The 25,376-nt window shown below is 42.2% G+C and overlaps 1 protein-coding gene across 1 annotated transcript in view; it reads left to right on the top strand.

Moving 5' to 3' along the window:
• LOC141140930 (S1 RNA-binding domain-containing protein 1-like) overlaps positions 1-25,376 on the top strand; it is a 296,826-nt gene that overhangs the window by 242,312 nt on the left and 29,138 nt on the right. Inside the window, exons 18-20 of the mRNA XM_073628483.1 lie at positions 1,703-1,809; positions 6,811-6,987; positions 15,111-15,284. Coding sequence (XP_073484584.1) covers positions 1,703-1,809; positions 6,811-6,987; positions 15,111-15,284 — 458 coding nt within the window. The remainder of the gene's footprint in view (positions 1-1,702; positions 1,810-6,810; positions 6,988-15,110; positions 15,285-25,376) is intronic.

Genomic DNA, 25,376 nt, shown 5'->3' with positions numbered 1-25,376 from the left:
CATGAGCAGAAGGTGGAGATAGAGAGCAGCAGGATCCACCAGTATTTTTGCAGAATGCATTAAACAAATCTCATAGTGACTGACTATGTAATACACCATTTATTGATAGTTTATCAAATACTCTTATATGCTCTCTGCAGATCGAATGTATGAATTTGGAAAATTATGGCCATTTTTCCTATTGTAGTCAGCACCATCTAGTGACCACAATGTGGTATTTTCCCCATTCACATATTCTAGATATGTAGAGAATATAGCCTGAGAATATAACATTTTGCCCCATTCGCACACAACGATGGACGAACAGCTTTGTTAATTTTTTTTTTTAATATTATATATATATATATATATATATATATATATATATGTGTGTATATATGTATGTATGTATATACACGCACTGTATTTATTGGCATATAAAATCGGGTGCAAAAAGTGTGTGCGTGTTATACGCCAATACTGCAATTTGGGCTGCCTAGGAGGGAACAGGGAGGGGGGCGGGACGAGCGCCGTCAGATTACATACAGCGAGAATCTCCTGTTTATTCAGCGGCCTCTGTAATAGGAAGTCCCGTCTCCTGGGCCAGCATTGGACCACTGTTCTATCTATCATAGAACTTTGTATTAAAGAGGCTGCCGAGTAAACAGGAGATTCTCGCTGTATGTAATCTGACCGCGCTCGTCCCACCCCCCTCCCTGTCCCCTCCGAGGCATCAGTAATCTGAGGTGAGGCTGCAGATGGGCACTGATCAGGCTGCATTCATGGCAATGGTGAGGCTGCAGATGGCATTGATCAGGCTGCATTGATGGGCAATTGTGAGGCTGTAGATGGACACTGATCAAGCGGCATTGATGGGCAATTGTGAGGCTGTAGATGGACATTGATCAGGCTGCATTGATGGGCAATTGTGAGGCTGCAGATGGCATTGATCAGGCTGCATTGATGGGCAATTGTGAGGCTGTAGATGGACACTGATCAAGCGGCATTGATGGGTAATTGTGAGGCTGCAGATGGCATTGATCAGGCTGTAGATGGACATTGATGGGCAATTGTGAGGCTGCAGATGGCATTGATCTGGCTGTAGATGGACATTGATCAAGCTGCATTGATGGGCAATTGTGAGGCTGTAGATGGGCATTGATCAAGCTGCATTGATGAACAGTTGTGAGGCTGCAGATGGCATTGATCAGGCTGCAGATGGGCAATTGTGAGGCTGCAAATGGCATTGATCAGGCTGCAGATGGGCAATGGTGAGGCTACATTGATGGGCACTGACCCTTATTTTAAACTTTATTTAAAATTAAATTTTTTATTTCCTGAAACTTCCCTCCTAAAATGAAGGTGCGTGTTGTATGCCGGTGTAAATACACCCCTTTGGCTTCTCTTTTAATTAAAACAACAATTTAATAAGTGTAACTGTAATTTTAAAATGTTTTTGTCGAACAGTATATACATTATATCAGTTTTTTCAAAGTTCGTATGTCAAACATTTATAAGTGGAAGAAAACTGGTACAGATTCATCAGAAGTGCGAAGTCCAACCAAACATTGCTATAATACCTTTCATTGGAGCTGTAATTGACTTGGTTTGCTTGTCTCATGGAGCTGTTCCTCAAGGGGTTACGTTTGCTGGTTGATTCTGATTGTCTATATAATGCCAGGAGTCGGCCTATAACAGTAATCTGTTCTTCTTTCTCTTTCAGCACGACGTCTCAGAGGTACTTTTGAAAGGCACCCTGGACAGTGTGGTGGAGGAATGTGTCAGCTTTGTAGGGGTGGATATCAACATCTGCTCTGAGACTCTATTGAGGTAAACACAGTTTTGTACATTGCTGCGCCATTAGCTTCACTTTGTAGTTGTCTGCCTGGAGAACGTCACACACGGGACACTGCGGAGCTGTCACCTGCTACAAAGCCCTGCCATTCATACTGCACAATGATGAGCGGTGTGTTCTCCCCGGGTTATTCGTTTCATTATGTTTGTCTTCTGCTCCGGTGTACATAACATTAAGGGAGAGCACACAGTCACTACGTCACCAACAGTTCTTTGTTGGGTGTTTGAATGTATTATATATTTATAAGTGGTTCTAAAGCTTTGAGGTTTTTTATCTTAATGCATTGTTTGCATTAAGGTAAAAAACCTGTGCGGCAGGATCCCCCCCCCCCCCTCCCTCCGGTGCCACATTTGGCACTGTTCGGGGGGGGGGGGGGGGCAGAACATATTGCCTTTACTTCTCCCCATGTAGTTCCATTGTTCCATTCAGTCTTTAGGAATGAAGAAAATTCCTGGTTCTTCTGTGTTTAAAAAATGTTTGCAATTTGCTCTCCTTCCTCCCATGTGACAGAAAAGGGCCCTTGGCGATTGGACCACCTATGTCATGCTGGGGCCAGGAGAGAGTTCGTATGTAAGCCTCAACTATGGCAACTTGAAGATTACACAGGGTGTCCTTTCCTCTCCCCCAGCAATACTGCAGAGGAAACGAAGCAAAGAGAATGTGCTGCTGGGGAGGAGGATATTAAAGTGAACAGAGTACAGATTTTACCCTTTTGCTGCCAGAGCTGCTCTCCATTTTTTACTTTAGGTTTCTAGAAAATGTTTGGTGGGCTATAATGTCCTTTTCCTCTGCTGCTGTGCAATTACGAACACTGAACACACAAGTGCTCCATGCTGAGCCTTTCTGTGTTCTTTGCCAAAGTGAACGAGATAGTAAACATGCCATATTTATGGACCTCATTCAGTGTGAGTGAACATAGAAGTGTTGAGTACTATGCTCTTCCATGTTATTCAGAAACAGAAGATCAGTAAACTTGAGAGGCATGTTTACTGATCGCTACACTCACCACATTGAACGGAACAGCTGGCGATCAGACTGGCATGAATCCAAGGTTCCAGTATGATTGTCAGTAAGTACTGGGAAGGAGATGCTGGGTTGTGGCAGCACACAGTCCGATGGCAGGGAGAGCAATGTCAGAGAAAGTGGAGGGGCACATTGAAGCAGCAGAGAGCAAAGACAGTGGGCACACAATGGAGATGGAGGGAGAAGGACAGGCTGGTGGTAGTGGAGGGGTTGGGGATCACATTTTTGTATGAATGGAATAAATAACTTGCCACACTAACTGTGATAATATAGAAACAAAATATTCAGATACAATGCCTTGAAAAAGTATTCATACCCCCTTGAAAATGTCCACCTTTTGTCATGTTGCAACCAAAAACCTAAATGTATTTTGTGGGATAGCCCAACACAACACAAAGTGGCACATAATTGTGAAGTTGAAGGAAAATGATAAATGGTTTTCCATATCTTTTTACAAATAAATATCTGAAAAGTGTGGCGTGCATTTGTATTCAGCCCTCTTTACTCTGATACCCCTGACTAAAATCTAGTGGAACCAATTGCCTTCAGAAGTCACCTAATTAGTAAGTAGAGTCTACCTGTGTGTAATTTGATCTCTGTGCTGTTCTGTGAAGCCCTCAGAGGTTTTTTTTAGAAAACCTTAGTGAACAGATAGCATCATGAAGGCCAAGGGACACACTAGACAGGTCAGGGATAACGTTGTAGCGAAGTTTAAAGCAGGTTTAGATTATAAAAAGAATATCCCAAGCTTTGAACGTCTCACGGAGCACTGTTCAATCCATCAATCACAAATGAAGAGTATGGCACAACTGCAAACCTACCAAGACATGGTTGTCCACCTAAACTGACAAGCCGGGCAAGGAGAGTATTCATCAGAGAAGCAGTCAAGAGGCCCTCAGTAACTGGAAGAGCTGCAGAGCTCCACAGCTCAGGTGGGAGAATCTGTCCAGAGGATAATTATTAGTTCTGCACTCCACAAATCTCTCCTTTAAGGAAAAGTGGCAAGAAGAAAGCCATTGTTGAAAGAAAGCCATAAGAAGTCCTGTTTGCAGTTTGTGAGAAGCCATGTTGGGGACACAGCAAACATGTGGAAGAAGGTGCTCTGGTCAGATGAAACCAAAATTTAACTTTTTGTCCTAAAAGCAAAACGTTATGTGTGGGGGAAAACTAACACAGCACATCACTCTGAACACACCATCCCCACTGTGAAACATGGTGGTGGCAGCAGCATCATGTTGTGGGGATGCTTTTCTTCAGCAGGGACGGAGAAGCTGGTCAGAATTGATGGGAAGATGGATGGAGACAAACACAGGGCAGTCTTATAAGAAAACATGTTGGAGTCTGCAAAAGACTTGAGACTGGGGAGGAGGTTCACCTTCCAGCAGGACAACGACCCTAAACATACAGCCAGAGCTACAATGGAATGGTTTAGATCAAAGCAAATTCATGTGTTAGAATGGCCCAGTCAAAGTCCAGACCTAAATTTAATTGAGAATCTGTGGCAAGACTTGAAAATTGCTGTTCACAGACACTCTCCATTCAATCTGACAGAGCTTAAGCTATTTTACAAAGAAAAATGGGCAAAAATGTCACTCTCTAAATGTGCAAAGCTGGTAGAGACATCCCCAAACAGACATCCCCAAAAAGACTTGCAGCTGTAATTGCAGTGAAAGGTGGTTCTACAAAGTATTGACTCGGGGGCTTAACACAAATGCGTACCACACTTTTCACATATTTATTTGTAAAAAAAATTGAAAACCATTTATCATTTTCCTTCCACTTCACAATTATGTGCCACTTTGTGTTGGTCTATCACATAAAATCCCAATACAATACATTTACGTTTTTGGTTGTAACATGACAAAATGAGGAAAATTTCAAGGGGTATGAATACTTTTTCAAGGCACTGTAAATAATGACGAAGTCCACAAGGAAAAAAATATCTTCCAATTTATATATGTGCAAATACAGTGACAGTCACAATTATATGCAGAAACACTGCTGTGCTGTTAGGAAGAACTTGCTAATCAAAACTTGGGACCACCACGTGAATCATCACCACCATTAGAAATGGACTCTTACAGGAACAGATAGACCGTATTACAGAGTCAAATCAACCTGTGAATAGTAATCTCTTCAAAAAGGGGTTCAACCCACACCACTTGGCTTAAATTCTGTAGTATCTCCCAGTCTCCAGTGTATGTTAAATCAATGCCATCCATATATTTCACAAAATCCACCATAGAATTAAAAAAAAAGACCCACATAGTGTAAATCCATATAAAACGAATCCAAAAGTACATACAAATGCTCACATTTTTACAATAGACAAGCCCTTATATGTAAAAAAAAAAAAACATTCTCAGTCAATGTTGCAAACAATTCAAGCATTTACCGATCCAAACAGGCGTGGCGACGTCAAGTGCATTAGCTCAGCCCTGTGTGTTTTGTCATAACTGATGTCATCGGGGCATGATAGAGCCTATTGCATCGGTTACCCCAGTGTTTCTCAACTCCAGTTCTCAAGGCGCCCCAGCAGGTCATAGTTTCAGGATTTCCCTCAGATGAAACGGCTGTGGTAATTACTAAGGAAATGAAACCGATCAAATCACCTGTGCAAAATAATGGAAAGAATGAAAAGATGACCTGTTGGGGCGCCTTGAGGACTGGAGTGGAGAAACTCTGCATTACCCTATTGCCCCAGATGACGAAACGTGTAGGGCGGAACTAATGCATGTGACGTTGCCATGCCTGTTTGGATCAGCAAATGCTTGGATTGTTTACAACATTGCCTGGGAATGTTTTTTTTTTTTACATATAAGCGCTTGTCTATTGTATAAATGTGAATAGTTTTATATACTTTTGGATCACATTAAACGGTTTATATAGATTTAAACTATGTGGGTTACATTTTATTTCTATTAGTGAATTTTGTGAAATATATGGATGGCGTTGATTTAACATACACTGAAGACTGGGAGATACTACAGGATTTCAGCCAAGTGGTGTGGGTTGAACCCCTTTATGATGAGATTACCATTCACAGGCTGATTTGACTGTAATAGAGTCTATCTCTACCAGTAAGAGTCCATTTTTAATGGTGGTGTTGGTCCCCAAGGTGATCACACAAGTTTTGATTTAACACAATATTCTTAACAGCACAGCGATGATGATTTTGCATATAATTGAGACTGTGACTATATTTGCACATATATAAATTGGACTATTTATTTTTTCCTTTTGGACTTCACTATTATTTATCTAAATATTTAGTTTTTTATATTATAAGGGTTAGAGTGGCAAGTTATTTATTCCTTTTGTTATACAGTTTGTCTGACTGCTTCTTGCCAGAAGCTTGATTTTTCACCTGCCAGCGCGATTTCTATTATGTTTTTTTTTTTTATAAATGGCTCTGATTGGCAGTGGGCCTAGGGAACTCTTTTGCTATAAGTTCATGGCCTCTGAAAGGACACTTGCACCGCTAAGCAGAAGAGAATGCTACATGTGGTTCTGTTTTGCTGTAAGCCTTATGTCGGTGGCAGCAAAAGGGTAAAGGCAATGTTTCCTAAGATGTAAGGAGCATGCCATTGCTGAACCCCTTCTGAAACTACTAGTTGCCTTGCATTTGTGCTTTCCTGCCAACTTCAATTGTTTCTAAGTTATTGACCCAAAGCAAGTATGCATATTAAAAAAAGCCATGAGGGAAAAGATATGGTAGGATGTCCACTCTACTGTGGGGGCCACAGAACAGTTAAAGCAGAGCAACGTACGTGGTATAAGACCACTGAAATGCCAACGCACAGAACTTGGGGGAGTTTCTATTTTTTGATTTGAGATTTCCTTGAGTATTTAGGGCCTACTCTAGTATTTAGAGTAGAAATCCCAATCATTACATTGGCTAGGTACATCAATTCGATTGTATGTAGCTTATTGGTTTGTGTTGTTTATTTCAGGCATATTGCTGGTTTAAACTCAGTACGCGCAAAGAATGTAATTGAATGGAGAGAGAAGAATGGACCTTTTTTGAACAGAGAGCAGCTAAAGTGTGTGAAGGGGCTGGGTCCGAAGACCTTCCAGCAGTGCGTCGGCTTTATAAGGATTAACCAGGAGTATGTCAAGAACCTGGACAGGTAGGCATTCTTTTCACTCTTTGGTATATAACCTGGAGGACAGCAAAATTATAGTTTAGGAGCCAGTGGCTATTAACTCCACCAAAATATGTACCTGATTTGGAAGCAACAAGCTCATTCTTCTGAGCTTTGTAGAGAACACGGAATCTAGAGTTAAGCGAGGGAGCTGTGAAGTTCCACGAGGAAAGATCTCTGAGCCAAAGGTCTGCAAAGAATGTGATTGAATGAAGACAGAAGAATAGACCTTTTATAAATAGAGAACAGCTAAAGCATGTGATGGGGCTAGATTCAAAGACCTTTTATAAATGGAGTGTAGCTAAAGTGTGTGAAGGGGCTAGGTCTAAAGACTTTCCAGGAGTATGCTGGCTTTATCAAGATTAACCTGGAGTATGTCATGAACCCTGGCAGGTAAAGCCCCCTTTTTACTCTTGGGTACAGTATATAACTCAGAGGACAACATATTTATAGTTTAGAAGCCAGTGGTTTTTGACTCCACCCAAATGTCTGCCAGATTTGAAAGGAACTGTTCAGCTCATTCTTCTGAGCCGCCTCTACCCATTGTAGAAAGAACATGAAAGTTAAGATAGGCGAGGAAGCTGTGATGTTGTATGAGGCGAGAGCTCTGAGCTGAAGGCCTGCTGATTCAGCCTAGAGTGGCAGAAGAACTCGGTGAACTGCTCACGCCTAAGGGCAGCCAGGATACTAAAACCCCCTCGGTACCAAAGCGGGCGAATATAACGAAATGATTTAGATCTACTCCCGCTGAACTTAGAGAAGGAGACATCTGCAAAATGATACAAGCCTCTTGACTATAAAGACATATTCCTGGTTTGAACTCGGTACAGACAATGTGACTGAATGGAGAGAGACTAATGGACCTTTCATAAATGGAGAGCAGCTAACGTGTGTGAAGGGGCTGTGTCCAAAGACCGGGGCTGTGTCCAAAGACCTGTGCTGTGTAGAAAACATGAAAGCTAGTGGAAGGCAAGGAAGCTGTGAAGTTGCACGAGGAGAGATCTCTGAGCCGAAGACCTGCAAAGAATTGATTGAGTGGAGAGAGAAGAATAGACCTTTTATAAATAGAGAGCAGCTAAAGTGTGTGAAGGGACTGGGTTTGAACACCTTCCAGCAGTGTTAAAAGGACCATGTGTGCTGGGTCCCCTAGGGGCCAAGTGCTATATGTGCTGGGTCCCCTAGAGCAGTGGTTCTCAACCTCAGTCCTCAAGTACCCCCAATGGGCCATGTTTTTTGAACTTCCCTTAGCTAAAATAGCTCTTATCAATACCATGTATTGATTTAAAGCAGCTGTGCAAAGTAAAGGAAAACCTGAAAACATGGCCTGTTGAGGGTTCTCGGGGACTGAGGTTGAGAACCACTGCCCTAGGGAATTTAACAAAGATTTTGAACTTCTAGTGATATTATTTTTTTCAATGCTGCTAAAGAAAAAAATAAGGATGAGCCTTTTTGCAACCCTAGTTCAGGGGTGTCGAACTCATTTTCATTGTGGGCCACATCAGCATTATGGTTACCCTCAAAGTTGTGTCAGTGAGACTAGATTTCTAGAGCACCCCCCCCCCCCTTTACATACACTGGGGCGTAGCTGGAAAGTGCTGAGTCTGGTGAAGGACCAGAGGAGCACTGTAGTCAGCTGCTGGAGTCTTCTAAATGCTGAGAGGTGGAGACGAGGGGGCGCTGGATCTGTAGGAGTAGTTCTGTCCTCTCTGCTGCTGACTGCAGAGACAGAGGTGGGGGGGCACAGAGATGAGCCTCCCCAAGGCTGCACGGAGAAGTGCAGGATCTGGTGGAGGAGTTCTGTCCCCCTCTCTGCCACCAACTTCCCTATTAACCATTTTCCCTCCCTGGTGTCATGTGACTCGTTAGTGTTATAAGGTCTCAGGTGTGAATGGGGAGCAGGTGTGTTAAATTTGGTGTTATCGCTTTCACTCTCTCATACTGGTCACTGGAAGTTCACCATGGCACCTCATAACAAAGAACTTTCTGAGGATCTGAAATAAAGAATTGTTGCTCTACATAAAGATGGCCTAGGCTAAAAGAAGATTGCCAAGACCCTGAAACTGAGCTGCAGCACGGTGGCCAAGACCATACAGCGGTTTAACAGGACAGGTTCCACTCAGAAAAGGCCTCGTCATGGTCGACTAAAGAAGTTGAGTACACAGGATCAGTGTCATATCCAGAGGTTGTCTATGGGAAATAGACGTATGAGTGCTGACAGCATTGCTGCAGAGGTTGAAGGGATGGGGGGTCAGCCTGCACACTGCATCAAATTGGTCTGTATGGCTGTCGTCCCAGAAGGAAGCCTCTTCTAAAGATGATGCACAAGAAAGCCCGCAAACAGTTTGCTGAAGACAAGCAGACTAAGGACATGGATTACTGGAACCATGTCCTGTGGTCTGATGAGGCCAAGATAAACTTATTTGGTTAAGATGGTGTCATGCGTGTGTGGTGGCAACCAGGTGAGGAGTACAAAGACAAGTGTGTCTTGCCTACAGTCGAGGATGGTGGTGGGAGTGTCATGGTCTGAGGCTGCATGAGTGCTGCTGGCACTGGGGAGCTACAGTTCATTGAGGGAACCATAAATGCCAACATGTACTGTGACATACTGAAGCAGAGCATGATCCTCTCCCTTCAGAGACTTGGCCGCAGGGCAGTATTCCAACATAACTACCCCAAAAACACCTCCAAGGTGACCACTGCCTTGCTAAAGAAACTGAGGGTAAAGGTGATAGACTGGCCAAGCATGTTTCCAAACCTAAACCATATTGAGCATCTGTGGGGCATCCTCAAACTGAAAGTGGAGGAGCGCAAGGTCTCTAACATCCACTAGCTCCGTGATGTCATCATGGAGGAGTGGAAGAGGACTCCAGTGGCAACCTGTGAAGCTCTGGTGAACTCCATGCCCAAGAGGGTTAAGGCAGTGCTGTAAAATAATGGTGGCCACACAAAATATTGACACTTTGGGCCCAATTTGGACATATTCACTTAGGGGTGTACTCACTTTTGTTGCCAGTGGTTTAGACAATAATGGCTGTGGGTTGAGTTATTTTAAGGGGACAGCAAATGTACACCGTTATACAAGCTGTACACTCACTACTTTACATTGAAGCAAAGCATCATTTCTTCAGTGTTAATGAAATTTAAAGGGGAATTGGGACTTTATATGAGGCAGGTGGCGAATAGAAAGGATAATAAATACGTTGTAGGCCAATGAGTTTATTGTCACACAGAGGGTATAAGATCGAACACAATATGAAATACATTGAAACCACCAATTATGTGAATTAGAGTGAAGTTCAGTTCATAAATACATACAATAAATTGTAAAATTACATAATATTCTAAACAGTTCATACAATTATAAACTTAAAAACAAAATAGCAGCACATTCCAGTTGCCAATGAAGGAGTATGTACTCTGTGTCGGAAAATAACAATTGTAACAAGGATAATGATTATATGCAATGATGATAGACTAATACAGTTTGCATTCTGTCAACGCGTTTCATGTAAACGCACTTCATCAGGAGAAGATGCATCTGTTGGTCTGTAAGAGATATAGATAAACAGATACTGGTGAGTTCTGGTAAGAACCCCAGCATCAAGGGAAGGAGAATAGAAAAGGTTGTGATCTGGTTACTTACATGGGCCTGGAAAGCAAGGAGTATGTAATGCTGCAATTAGGGGGATCCGCTAGGGTAAGTCGTCTGTCACGGGGGCTGAGGAGACTAGACCACGCACGGGGCAGGGGCCCAAACACAAGATCCCCAGGAAGTTAGGTTCTCCATGTGGTGTAAGTGATAATGCCGGGTGAGGCTCTGAGGGAGTCTGTGAATAAATGTTATACTGTGAAGAGCTATCCTATAATAATGATGATTTCTTCAGTGTTGTCACATGAAAAGATAATACAATATTTACAAAAATGTGAGGGGTCTAATCACTTTTGTGAGATTCTGTACAACCTTTGACATCAGAAGAGTTTCCCCCTAATATTTAGGGTCTGCAGTAATTATTACAGGCATTGGCTACCTGGTTCTTGACATTTGCCCAGCCCTGGCATCAACCTTAGATTTAATATAGAATATATTTCTACCCATTATTACCACAATAAAAGTAGTATATCACTTACACAATAATGTACAGGGCCACATCAGTGTGTGAAATATGTCATCTATATTACATGTAATATTTTTAGAGGCTGTTAAGGGCATTGGCTGAACCAGATTTTTCCAAATACATTGAGTGTAGGCTTTACAGAATATCCTGCTGTTCTAAAGCAGGTTTTATGTATTGTGCTGTACGAATCCGAAAAGAGGCCAGTTTTATTGTGTATATATTACAGTCCTTTACTGTTCACGAAACACATGCTGCTATACATTAGATGTAAGAAGTATAAACACAGGTATGAGATCTGTTCTGCAGAGACCCCTTATCTCCAATCATCTGAAATACAGAAAGGCAAAACCAGAAAGTAATTGCTTCATGTCTTTATAAAAATGTCATACATTCAGATGGTATTTCCATGATTTTCTCTACTGAAGCTCAATTATTAAAGGCACACTTTCCTATATACAGTGGGGCAAATAATTATTTGATTGCCTGTAGATTTTGTATGTTTGCCCACTTACAAAAAAATGAAGGGTATATATTTTTTATCATAGGAGTATTTTAAAAGATAAAGAATATTAACCCAAAATCCAGAAAAAACACACGATGCAAATGTTATAATTTGAGTTGCAGTTCAGTGAATAAAATAAGTATTTGATCTCCTACCAACCAACAATAATTCTGGCTCCTATAGACTGGCTACAGTATGTGCTCATGTGGTACACAGATTAGTCCTGTCAATTTAAGAAGGTGCTCCTAACGACAACTCCTTATGTGTATAAAAGACACCTGTCCACAGAATCTCTTCTATTCAAACCTCACAATCATGGGCAAGACCAATGAGCTTTCAAAGGACATCAGGGACAAGATTGTAGACCTGCACAAGGCTGGAATGGGCTGCAAGAGCATCAGCAAGAAACTTGGTGAGAAGGAGATAACTGTTGGAGCAATTATTCACAAATGGATGAAATACAAAATAACCATCAATCGCCCTCTGTCTGGAGCTCCATGTAGGATTTCGCCTCCATGGGATTAGGATGATTATGGGAAAAGTGAGGTATCAGCCCAGAAGTACACAGGAGGAGCTTGTGAATGATCTCAAGGCAGTTGGAACCACAGCCATCAAACAAACTATTGGTAACACAATACGCTGCCATGGATTGAAATTTTGCAGTGCCCGCAAGGTCCCCCTCCTCAAGAAGGCACATACACAGGCCCATCTGAAGTTTGCCAATGAACATATAAAATGATTCAGAGAAGGATTGGGAGAAAGTGCTGTGGTCAGATGAAACCAAAATTGAGATCTTTGGCATTAACTGACTTGCTGTGTTTGGAGGAAGAAAAATGCTAAATATGACCCTAAGAACACTATCCCTACATACAAGCACAAAGGTGAAAACATTATGCTTTGGGGCTGTTTCGCTGCTAAAGGTACAGGCTGACTTTGCCCCATTGATTGGCCAATGGATGGGGCCATGTATTGTAAAATCTTGGATGAAAACCTTCTTCCCTCAGCCAGAACACAGAAGATGGTTTGTGGATAGGTTTTCCAGCATGGCAATGACCCAAAACACCGCCAAGGCAACAAAGGAGTGACTCAAGAAGAAGCACATTAAGGTCATGGAGTGGCCTAGCCAGTCTCCAGACCTTAATCCTATGGAAAATTTATGGAGGGAGCTGAGACTTTAAGTTGCCAAGCAACAACCAAGAAACCTTAAGGATTTAGAGAAGATCTGTAAAGAAGAGTGGACCAAAATCCCTCCTGAGATGTGTACAAATCTGTTAACCATCTACAAAAAACGTCTTACTTCTGTGCTTGCCAACCAGGGTTTCTGCACTAAGTACTAAGTTATAATTTCTCTTGCTGATCAAATACGTATTTTACTGAACTGCAATTCAACTTATAATATTTGTATCTGTTTTTTCTGGATTTTTGGTTGATGTTCTGACTCTATCCTTTCAAATACCCCTATGATAAAAATTATATACCCTTCATTTCTTTGTAAGTGGGCAAACTTACAAATTCTGCAGGGGATCAAATAATTATTTTCCCCACTATAAGATAGATGTTGGAGATGTCCCTCAGAGAGGCGCACTTTAGTTACATGTAGGAAGGCCCTGCTCTAAAATTTGCCATTACTGGACACACATCCACCTTCTGATAGAGAAAATCTCTGGATATGACACTCTCATTAATCCAGCCTAATTTTTTCCCTGCTTATACAGTAGTGCCTCGGATTACGAGCATAATCCATCCCAAAAGCATGCTTGTAATCCAAAGCACTCGTATATCAAAGCAACTTTCTCATAGGAATCAAGGGAAACTCCGATAATTTGTTCCAGTGTCACTGCTATTGTATGCAGTACTGCATGTAGCCAGAGGTGGGGGGGGGGCGCACCGGAGACACTCGGGAACGGAGTGTTTCTGAGCGTCTCCGAGTGTCTCAGAGCATCATCGGCACCCCCGCACCTCTGGCTACATGTGGTACTGCACACCCCAGAGGCTTGAATCCTGCTCGTCTTGCTAGACAACGCTCGGAAACCGAGTCAGGATTTAAAAAAAACCAGCTTGATCGCGAAACGTTCATAAACCGCGTTACTAGCAATCCGAGGTTTTACTGTACATTTGTTGAACGCTGCCAAAACTCTCTTCCCCAGCTTATGGATCTCTACCAAGGCACCAGAGATCTCAGGTTGGTTTCGCAAAATTGATCAGGTAGAGGAGATGGATGAATTGGTACATGTAAGCAGAGAAACCATGTCTTCCTATGTTAAAACTTGAACCAGCTGGCTTCTGTTTAAAGATTCTGATGTATACAAACTAGGGTTGTCCCGATACCACTTTTTTAGGACCGAGTACAAGTACCGATACTTTTTTTCAAGTACTCGCCGATTACCGATACTTTTTTTTTTAATGTCACGTGACATTTATTTATTTTTTTTTTTGAGGGGGGGGGGGGGTGAACGTTGTGTGTGTGTGTGTTTTTTTTTTATTTACAATTTTTATTTTTTAGAATAATTTTTTTTTTATTCTTTATTGCAATATATGTTTTTTTTTTTTTTTTGTTTGTTTTTTTTTAATCAGCCCTGTTGGGGGGCTTTGGTGAGATATCAGGGGTCTTAACAGACCTCTGATATCTCCCCCTTGAGACAGAGAAAGAGACAGAGGATAGAGATTCCCCAGTCCCTTTCTCTGCAGCCTCAGCTGCACTGAGAATGAATGGAGAGAAGACAGCGGCTCCTCTCCATTCATAAAATGACACATCGTAATCACAGGAGGTTACAATGTTTCAGTTATGTGAATGGACAGAGTCAGCTGACTCTATCCATACACAAAGATAGAGGAGGAGGACGGCACAACGGAGGGGGAGAACGGAGGGGGACAGAAGGAGAGGGGAACGGAGGGGGAGAACGGAGGGGACAGAGAAGGAGAGGGGAACGGAGGGGACAGAGAAGGAGAGGGGAACGGAGGGGACAGAGAAGGAGAGGGGAACGGAGGGGACAGAGAAGGAGAGGGGAACGGAGGGGACAGAGAAGGAGAGGGGAACGGAGGGGACAGCGGAGAGGCACAGAGAAGGAGAGAGGAAAGGAGGGGGACAGCGGAGGGGGACAGAGGAAAGGAGGATGCAGTGACAGTCAGCGGTGAGCGATCACCACGGTATGTCACTAAAGCAGCTTAAAGCCGCTGGGGGAGAATCTTGTAACTCCCCCACGCGCCGATCACAGCTGTCTTCTAGGTATCGGGGGAAGCATTGGGAGCATACAAGTACTTGGGCAAATGCTCGGTATCGGTGCCGATACCGATACTAGTATCGGTATCGGGACAACCCTAATACAAACAGTACCAAAACCAGCATTAACCACTGGGAACTGACTCAGCCCCTACCCTTCCTATTCCACCTCATCTACTGAGCCCTCACCTTTCGTCCTTTCATAATAGTCATATGATGAAAACTCACATCAGAATGGTGGTATGTCTAAAGGATTGTTTTTCTTTCATAGGGACCGAACAGCAGATGAGAACTCCAATCTTTCTGGACCGTGTGCACCAACATCCCACAAGACTGCTCTCAAACAAGGCAAAAAAACAGCAAAATCTGCACTCAACGTTTCTGCCAAGCCAAACCCACTGGATCAGACTTGTATTCATCCTGAGTCATACAGCATAGCAGCAAGGTAGGTCAAGTCTTACTGGATCATGTGCACCAACATCCCACACTACTGTACCCAAACAAGGCAAAAAAGCAACAAAATCCACATTCAACATTCCTGCCAAGCCAAACCCACTGGATCAGACATGTATTTATCCCAAGTCTGAACATACAACATAGCAACTGTGACGGGATGCCTGGCACCCAGCCTAGGTGCTTCCGCCAAACAGTGCCTCCTGCCTTCCAAACCCTTTCGGCAGACCAAGAGCTAATACCAGCCCTTTTATCCCAAGCATCGTACACAAATTAGATGTTGGGATAAGAACCAAAGGAATGACTATTTATTGAACAGAAATGCAGGTTTTTATACACATCAAAAGTAGGTCAGTCACCACATGTACAATAAAATCAAATATTTACCCAAAACATCATGCAATGGTTATATAAGTTAGTAGAGTTGACATATGGCTAATCCCACCATGTAGGATCCTCCAAGAGTTAGCCAAATTAGCCAACGGACAGAAACCATAGGTGTCTCAATTAACTCACTTAACAATGGGAATTTACACCTAGGAGGCACACAATGCATAGAATGCATTAAGATAAAAAAAACCTTCTGCCTTTACAACTCCTTGTTTTTTTTTTTGTTTTTTTTTTGTTTAAAAATGGCAAACATGTTATACTTGCCTCCTCCATGCAATTGGTTTTGCACAGAGCAGCCTGTTAGGGTTAGGGGGGTAGGGTTAGGGTTGGGGTTTCCCCTTGAAGAACAAAGTTAGGACTCAGAGATTGGAATAGGGACCTCCTCCAAAGGTCAGCAGGTGTGTCCTCAGAGGTCAAGAGGCATGGCTGACCCACCCCCACCAAACTGTTCCGCCTACCCCAACTAAGTCGGGGAATGAACAAGTCGGGGAAAGGGACCCGACCCCTCTTCCGCCGTAGATAAAAGTAATCTTGCGGTGAATCCGCCGCAGAGACCACTTTTATCAGAAACCGGACCGCTCACTGAAGAAGAGGATTACCCGGGTTATGGTAGCTAGCTGCTTCCATAACAACAATACCCCTCTTCAAAGTGCCGACGTATATCAGCATGAGCCGGTCCGGAAGTTGTTAAGAGCTATGGGCGAAAGGGACATTTTGACATCGCTTCTGCCCTGTAATGGTATGGAGCCGGGTGGGGGCCATCTTCCCCTCACTCGACAGCCAGCCAAGCAGGGAAAAGGACTAGATCGCATCCGCCGCTGCCGGCGTCTCCGGTAAGCTGCGGAGGGCACCAGAGTGCAGCGCGGGGGGGCCCTCTCCTGCCACCGATAAAAGTGATCTTGCGGTGTATCTGCCACTGAGACCACTTTTATCTGAAAGCAGACCGCCCACTGAAGAAGTTGAGTTAAGAAGTTAAGCCGGGAATTTCTTTGGTTTTGTTTTGCATCCAGTAAAAATAACTCCCTCTGTCAAAGCCACTAGTGCAGGTATGAGCCGATACCGGACCACTCCACCGTCACTTCCAGGTTATCACATCTGCTGCAGCATGTGACGTCACATCCAGTTGCTGTACAGCTACACATTGTTGATATTTACATGTCGGCCCTGAGCAGTGGTGGTGGCCAGTGGGGTTCTTGTGAATGGGATGCTTGTAAATGTTCAAGATAAAAGAAAGAAAAGAAAGGGCGCACCAACCTAGTGCATTATCTTTTGGATATAAATTTATTAAAAAAGATAAAAAGAACCTACTTACAAAACATTAGTAACGTTTTAGCAATAAATGGTCATCAGATAGCAGCATTCAGTCAGAGATGAGCAATTCACCAGGGATCACGGAGAAGGCCACGGGGATCACTGCCAGCTGACGCGTTTCGAGGGGTAAGTCCCCCCTTCCTCAGAGCACAGCTTGTAAATGTTGCACAGATGTTGCATGTGTACAACGTATAGATAACTTCTTATGTAGGGTCTTGCTTCAGCTCTACAAATCTTTTTTTTCATTTGAGCTAGAGTAACGGGGGGTTAGAACCCTTAGGCCTCATGCGCACTGGATGCCAGTAGTGTTAGCTGTTGAAAACTGTAAAATGAGTTTTTGCAGTAGCATTTTTCAGCGTTTTCTATCATGTGTTTAGTTTTTTTTTAGCAAAACTATACTCCCACAAAAGCTTATGGCTCAAAAACGCTCATAAACGGCGAATAGCCACGTTTTTCAGTGTGTTTTTTTTTTTTTTCAGAGTCGTATTAGTTTTACAGCTGAAAAACTCCTCTTTATACTCACTAGTTCAACCCCTGCCAAAAAATGCTGATAACAGCCTATGTGTGCATGAAAAAAAAATGCCTGAAGCCAAAAACATCCAGTGTGCATGAGGCCTTATAATTTTTTTTTTTGTCTTTTGTATCTCATTTCCTGTCCCATATCCAAAATAAAAAGTGAGAAGAAATTCCTCCAGAACTAATGTTGGAAGATTTCCCCTCTATTCCTGTTCTGGTGAAAACCCAAAATTGGGGATTTTCTTTCACTTGCACTCTCAATGATAATGGGGGCCATAGACAGCAATAAAAACCTTACAAGTGTTCTCATACCTCTATATTGTATCCAAAACTAAAAAAAAAAAAGCTTGCCTTTAGTTATAGTTTAAAGAGGAAGTAAATCCTGATGGGTTTTACTTCCTCTTTTGCTCCCTGCAAAGCCTGCAAATTAAAAGCATAATGGGCTAGTATGCATCACATACTAGCCCATTATGTGACACCTGCAAACGAAGGCCGCGCTGTCCCCTTTGCAGGCTGCGTCCATCTTCGCCCCTCTTCCTTCCGGGGGCCGGGGACTCCGGCTCTGTGACTGGCCAGAGCCACGTGACGTCACTCCCGCGAGAGCCGTCAGTAACGGCACACACTGGGGGAGGAAACAGCTCGGCGGTCCGTTTCTTCACAGCGCATGCGCTGATGACATCGGCGGACTACAAGTGAAATATCTCCTAAACGGTGCACATTTAGGAGATATTTCCACTACCTATAGGTAAGCCATATTCTAGGCTTACCTATAGGTAAAACTCACAGAAAAGGGTTTATAACCACTAAGGCCCCTTTCACACTTGTGCGACTTCAAAGTCATGCGATTTTACTGCGATTTTGTGGCCGTGATTTTGCGGCGATTTGGGAGCAGTACTACTTTGTACGACTTTGCCACAACTTTGGCATTAACAAATGAAAACATACATGGTGTGAGGCTTGTGCTTACAAAGTCGTACTGAAATTGTGTCTATATTATTCAGGTACGATTTGCATGCTACTTGAGGGTTTAACATTGAGGTCTAAAAACATTAACTCGCATGGAAGTTGGACAAAAGTAGTGCAAGGACTACTGTGAAGTCGGCACGACTTAAAGTCTTGCCAACATGAATGCTAGTCATTGAAAATCATGGAGAATGACTTGTCATACGATTTTGCAGTACAAAATTGTGGGAGAAGTCGTATAAGTGTGAAAGGGGACTTCAGCCCCGGACCATTTGGCTGGCAAAAGACCAGAGCACTTTTTGCGATTCGGCACTGTGTCGCTTTAACTGACAGTTGCGCAGTCGTGCAACGTGGCTCCCAAACAAAATCAACGTCCTTTTTTCCCCACAAATAGAGCTTTCTTTTGGTGGTATTTGATCACCTCTGTGGTTTTTATTTGCGCTATAAACAAAAAAATTTTTGACTATTTTGAAAAAAACGCATTGTTTTACTTTTTGCTATAATAAATATCCCCAAAAAATATATAAACAAACACTTTTTTTCCCTCAGTTTAGACCGATACGTATTCTTCTACATATTTTTGATTAAAAAAAAATCGCAATAAGTGTTTATTGATTGGTTTGCGCAAAAGTTATAGCATGTACAAAATGGGGGATAGTTTTATGGCATTTTTATTAATAATTTTTTTTTTTTTATTAGTAATGGTGGCGATCTGCGATTTTTATCATGACTGCGACATTATGGCGGACAGATCTGACACTTTTATCGCTATTTTGGGACCATTCACATTTATACAGCGATCAGTGCGATTAAAAATGCATTGATTACTGTATAAATGTGACTGGCAGTGAAGGGGGTTAACCACTAGGGGGCAGTGAAGGGGTTAAGTGTGTCCTAGGGAGTGATTCTAACTGTGGGGGGGGAGGGGCTACGTGTGACATGACACTGATCACCGCTCCTGATTACAGGGAGCTGTGATCAGTGTCCTGTCACTAAGCAGAACGGGGAAATGCTTGTTTACATCAGCATTTCCCCGTTCTTCTCCGTGAGACGATCGCGGGTATCCCCACAGACCCGCAATCACACTCACAGAGCTCGCGAGCCCGCAAACCGCTTCCTAAAGGGCAACGTACAGGTACGTTAATATGCCTGTACGTGCCCTTCTACCAACGTTTATCGGCGTGAGCTGCTTGGCAAGTGCTTAACGTGCACTTATCTGTTCACAGAGAAACCATACAAATTTCACACATCAACTTAGTTATCAGCATTTGTAAATGTTACAATTGGGAGTTCCATTTCGTGTTTATCTCCATGTTCAGAGCAGCTGTCGGCGTATCTGTAAATGAGATGCCGTGTTGCAGGCTCGATAACCCAAACTTGTTTTTCTCACTTTCATTGTCATGTTATTTTTCTGTGTTTTTAATTGTGCACTAATAGCTCATACATATTTAACACTGCATAACAGCATATAATGATTTTTGTTTTGTTTTGCAAGAGCTAATGTTGCACCGCCATTAATCTTGGGGTATTGGAACAGAATGTAATGGGGTATCACATTGCAGAGCTGTAACACATGATACTGTTTACTCCCGAGTCGGGTTACAGGAACGTACCTTTCAGTGCTCAGGATAACCGCACACGGATGTCTAATGTTAACCCTTTTTTGCTGCAGCATTTAAAATGTATGGAACAATGATGGATAGAAATAGGACAGCCCTTAGAAGCAATCCACCTCTGTGGAGAGTGAAGTTTAAAGGGTAACTTCACTTTCGTAGAAAAAAAAAAAAAGCATATACCAGTGGTTATATAAGAAAAATATTTCAATATATGAACATCAATACAAACACTCAAAACATATAAAATGTAATATTAGGTGCACACATCCAGTATACATTTAAATGACAATTTCCCATGCGTGTGCTAAAATAGCATGTATCATCTTAACCGCCCCCCTCGACCGTGCTATAGACGAATGACGGCTGCAGCATGGTCACACATTTCCGGGAGGGTATCTATTGATGTCCTTCAGGAGAGCCGGGTAAAGGGCCAGTCACAGGGGCCTTTTACCATGTGATCAGCTGTGTCCAATCACAGCTGATCATAGTGTAAACAGGGTTTGCTGGTTATCATCGGTCCTCTCCTTACACCGAAGTAAGCAAGAAGGGGGCTTCCATCATGACAAATGTAGAGTGTGGTGGTCCCATCCCTAACATAGTAGACCACAGAAAAGAGTGCCCCCCTTGAAATGGGACTTTAATAGACCACCAACTCTTAAGATAAAAAATATATTTTAATAGTATACTTTAAAAAGACGTAGCGATGTCTATGACATACAAAGGTACAAAAAATACATCCCATACAAAATCAGAACAAAAAAATATACAGATAATACTGAATGTACTCTACATTCAGTATTATTATCTGTATATTTTTTTGTTCTGATTTTGTATGGAATGTATTTTTTGTACCTTTGTATGTCATACACACACATATCTACTATTAAAATATATTTTTTAGCTTAAGAGTTGGTGGTCTATTAAAGTCCCATTTCAAGGGGGGCACTCTTTTCTGTGGTCTCCTTACACCGACAGCGCCTGAGGAGAGACGGTAAGCGGCAATTCATGCAGGACATCTACAATGATAATCAGGGCATTGATCATCAGTGCAACCCCATCAATACTGCCTTTCAATGCCCATCAGTGATGCCTGTCGGTGTCCATCAGTGCAGCCTCATCAGCGCACATCAGTGAAGAAGAAAATTTACTTATTTACCAAATTTTATAACCAACTAAAACTTTTTTATTTAATTTTTTTTCAAAATTTGCAGTCTTTTTTTGTTTAGCAAAAAATACAAAACCCAGCGGTGATTAAATACCACCAAAAGAAAGCTCTATCTGTCTCAAAAAAATGATAAAAATTTAGTTTGGGTACGGGGTAGCATAAGCGAGCAATTATCATTCAAAGTGTGACAGCGCTGAAAGCTGAAAATTGGCCTGGGCAGGAAGGGGGTAAAAGTGCCCTGTAGACAAGTGGTTTAAAAAAGTGTTTATCCACGTGTGCAACAAAGTCCCATAAATATATTAGAAATAGTCCATAGTAGCTGTATTCAAAAAGCAAAAGTCTCCACTTCTTCCATTTAGAAGTTCCAGTGCAGCACTTCAATCAAATGAACGTGTCCACCACAGTGTTTCAGATGTGCCCTCCCCTTAAAATAGGGCCTATACGCTAATATTGGTCACCAGCGCGTTCCCCACAGCCTCAGGGGTATAGATATAGGTGCAAGGACATTCCGTTCTTTCTCCAGTTCTTCAGGATTAGTATCCCTTTAAAAGGCCAGTTCGTTTTTCTCTGGTACGCTTGGTACACTCACTCACTCTCATGTTCAGGCCAGCTATATACTCCATTCAAGAGGTGCTCTCCATTGTGTAGTAAATTAAATAATCCCATGTTTATTAAAAAGAAAATTACTCAATGAAATAAAATTGCACGTGATAATACTCCTACAATCCCAGGGGGCACAGTATCAGCACTTTTTCGAGTCTAAGTGATGACGTCATCTGTCTCTGCCCTTACGTGTTGCGTCACTTGTCACATGATTTTATCAGAGTGTACAGACGGCCCCCAGAAATATAATTTAATGTGTCTGTGTAAAACTCTGCACTAAGATACATGTCAGGTTTTTAGTCGTCATCTGCAACAAAAATGTAATTTTTGGTGAGATACTACCTAAGAGTTAATCACTTCTATAGAGATGCAGACACTGCAAATTTTCTCATCAGAACCCTGAAAGTGCATCAGCTGCTTGTAATAAATTAGCCACTCCCATTCAGGATTAGTTCTGCACAAGACAGGATAAAGAGCAGAAATGGTTAGGAATCTGCAACAAAGTGTGTTAAAATCCATAGATCACCCAGATGGGGTTTTTTTCTTTTTCTTAACAAAAGTGAAGTTTCTCTTTAAATTAAAGTAAATCTTTCATGAGAGAAATATATAGTAAATTATTACTTTTCTTACTACAAATGTTAGTTGCCTGGCTATCGTGATTAAAGTGTATGCAGACTCCTACAATGAACTTCTCTTATTTGCTCCCTTCGATCTGTTAAGCAATAAATATACCATTAATAACGTTTTGTTATATCTTTTTGATATGTAAAAAACATACTTGCCAGAAATCCAGAGAGCTGATAATTTTGTGTGCTATCTGCCTCTGCTGCACTTTATATTGTTCCCAGTTCTCTCTGGGGACTACCAAACACCTCCCTTCTGTTAGGCTTCTTTCACATGGGCAGCCAGGAGGCAATAAAAACAGGAGGTTGATCTGTATTTTTACTGACCACCTACAAGCAGACAATAATCGATTGAGTACACATTGCCTCAGCCACAGTGCTTTGTAACTTGACATGCCTTGTTTGGCAGGTGTCACCACCTGTCATCTCTCCCATGTAAATGAATAGTACTGCGAAGCAACCATGACACAAACATTCGGCTCACAGGTGCAGCACAATCCCACAATGCAAAAATACCATTCAGGGAAAAAAATGGCCTGCATTACCTCTTGAACCATCCTCTGAAACGTGATACATCACAGATCACTTTTCAAATAAACACTGCTACTAGTGTATTAGAAGATTGGTTTGATTGAAGACCCAAGCAAATGTGACAGTTGACAATCCCGGCATTCCAGGAATGGAGCTGTTTTTTGAAACCATTAAATCGATGTGTTTAGTTCTGCTTTATGATTTACTGCTGTTCAGGGGCTCTGGGCTTCAACAAAATGGCAGCCTCCAGCAAGAAGAAACAGGAGCAACGCTAAAGGCAATTTACAATTTGCCTGACTAGAATGTACCTGACCCCGGGCCGGGTACATACAATCCAAAGGGATAAGCCGCAGTTCTGCTGGAGGGGCTGTTCAGAATTAGGGACGATGGCCCACATTTGGTGGCTATGTCCGGAAGTGAGAATGTTCTGGGGCGAAGTAAAAAAGTATATCAAAGAGATCACAAATCTTGATGTTCCCAACGACCCTTGGATATTCTTATTTCACTTGAGTGATATGCCCACTAAAACATATCTCAGAACACTCTTGCCACACCTTATTGACGCGGCCAAGAGTTTAATCCCTAAGTATTGGCAAAAGAAGGAGAGACCAACGATGTGGGAATGGTTTAATAAAATCAACGAGATACAGTGCCTAGAGTATTTAAGGTTTAGTGAAGGGACAAAAATGGGGGCCTATGAAATAAAATGGAAAGAATGGGAAAAATTTAAAGAATCCTCAAAAGTGGTCGAGATGTGGACCACTTAGCCCAGAATCAGGGGTCTTCGCTCCAGTGTAGGATATAGAGGTAAATCTAAAGTGGGGGCAGATAGGAAGAGAAAATGGGAGGCCAGAGGAGAGGAACGTGGAGAGATGGATGGGGTACGGTCTCGGGGGAGGGGGTGAGGGGGGGTATACCAGGAGGGAAGTATTTGTAAACTGTTGAGTAAACACTTATTTTTTCTTTCTGTAACAAGATGATTTGGCCTATCAAGTGAACTTATAGCCACTATGATGTGATGATAAGATGGGAAAAAATTTTGAATTTTAAATAATTGAAAAATGTATTTCCCGGGGAAAACTCTCTAGCTGACGTGGCAAAAAAAAGGCAATTTACAGCACAGACTAATTTTAGTAGCATAAATATTAATGTGGCATGTATGTTCCTTGCTAAAGAACATTATTTATTATCACGTTGTTATGGGTAAAGTTCTACTTTAACATACAACGTGAAGCAATTCCTAACTTATGAAATACAAAAAAAATCTTAATTCTGCCACCAATGCATATAATCTATTATGAATATAGTAAAAAAAAAAAAAAAAAAAAGTGCTTAAAAAGTCTCTCAAAGAAATAAGTCCCAAAAGGTCCAAATTCTTCACTATGCCAAGAAGTGATCATCTCCTCCCATTTATAATCCACACGTGAATACACACAGTGATTAGTTAGACTCTAAAAACTCAAAAGAGAATATGTGACCCCTTTTCTCAAAAGAAAGTCAACAAATGCTTACTATAAACTCCATGCAATGCTGGAGCTCTGTTGCTTTATTGTTCATTCAGCAGACGGAGGTTGAGTGTTATTATTATTATTATTATTATACAGGATTTATATAGCACCAACAATTTGCGCAGAGCTTTACAACGTGAGGGCAAACAGTACAGTTACAATACCATTCAATACAGGAGGAATCAGAGGGCCCTGGTCATAAGAGCTTACAATCAAAAAGGGGAGGGTGATACACAAGGTAATAACTGATGGAAAAAAATAAAAGTACAGTTTTTAGGTGGAGGCAGGTTGGAGAGAAGTTTTCAGGGATTGCCCAAAAGTGGTTAGATTAGGAGTTAATCTGACAGATTGGGGTAGGGAATTCCAGATGATGGGAGAGGTTTGGGAAAAGTCCTGGATGTGACAAGAACAGAGGAGGAGGTCTTGGGAGGAATGAAGAGAAGGATTTGGTTGGTATTTTAAGACTAGGTTAGTGATGTGGTGGGGGGGGATGGATGGCTTTATAAGTTATTGTTGGTATTTTGAATTTAATTTGTTGGGTGAGCTGAAGCCAGTGGAGGGATTGGCCGACACTGAAAGGTTGGTAAGGTGGATGAGTCTGGAATCAGCATTCATGATGAACTGAAGGGGGGGATAGCCAATGTAAAGGTAATCCAATGAGGAGGGAGTTGCAGTAGTCGATTTGAGAGATAACCTGGGAGTGAATTAGGACCTTTGTGGTGTTATTGGTTAGGAAGGGGCGTATTTAGATGTTGAGGTGCCAAGTTTGGACATTGGACGCGGGGCCGAAGGAAGAGTTCAGGATTACACCTAGCACCTTGGCATGCGGGGGGTGGGTTGATGGTTGTACCATTGATC

The sequence above is a fragment of the Aquarana catesbeiana genome, linkage group LG04, assembly GCF_042186555.1.
Source record: "Aquarana catesbeiana isolate 2022-GZ linkage group LG04, ASM4218655v1, whole genome shotgun sequence".
Classification (NCBI taxonomy): Eukaryota; Metazoa; Chordata; class Amphibia; order Anura; family Ranidae; genus Aquarana; species Aquarana catesbeiana.
Note: the sequence above shows the minus strand (reverse complement) of the source record. Positions and strands in the feature narration are given on the sequence as shown.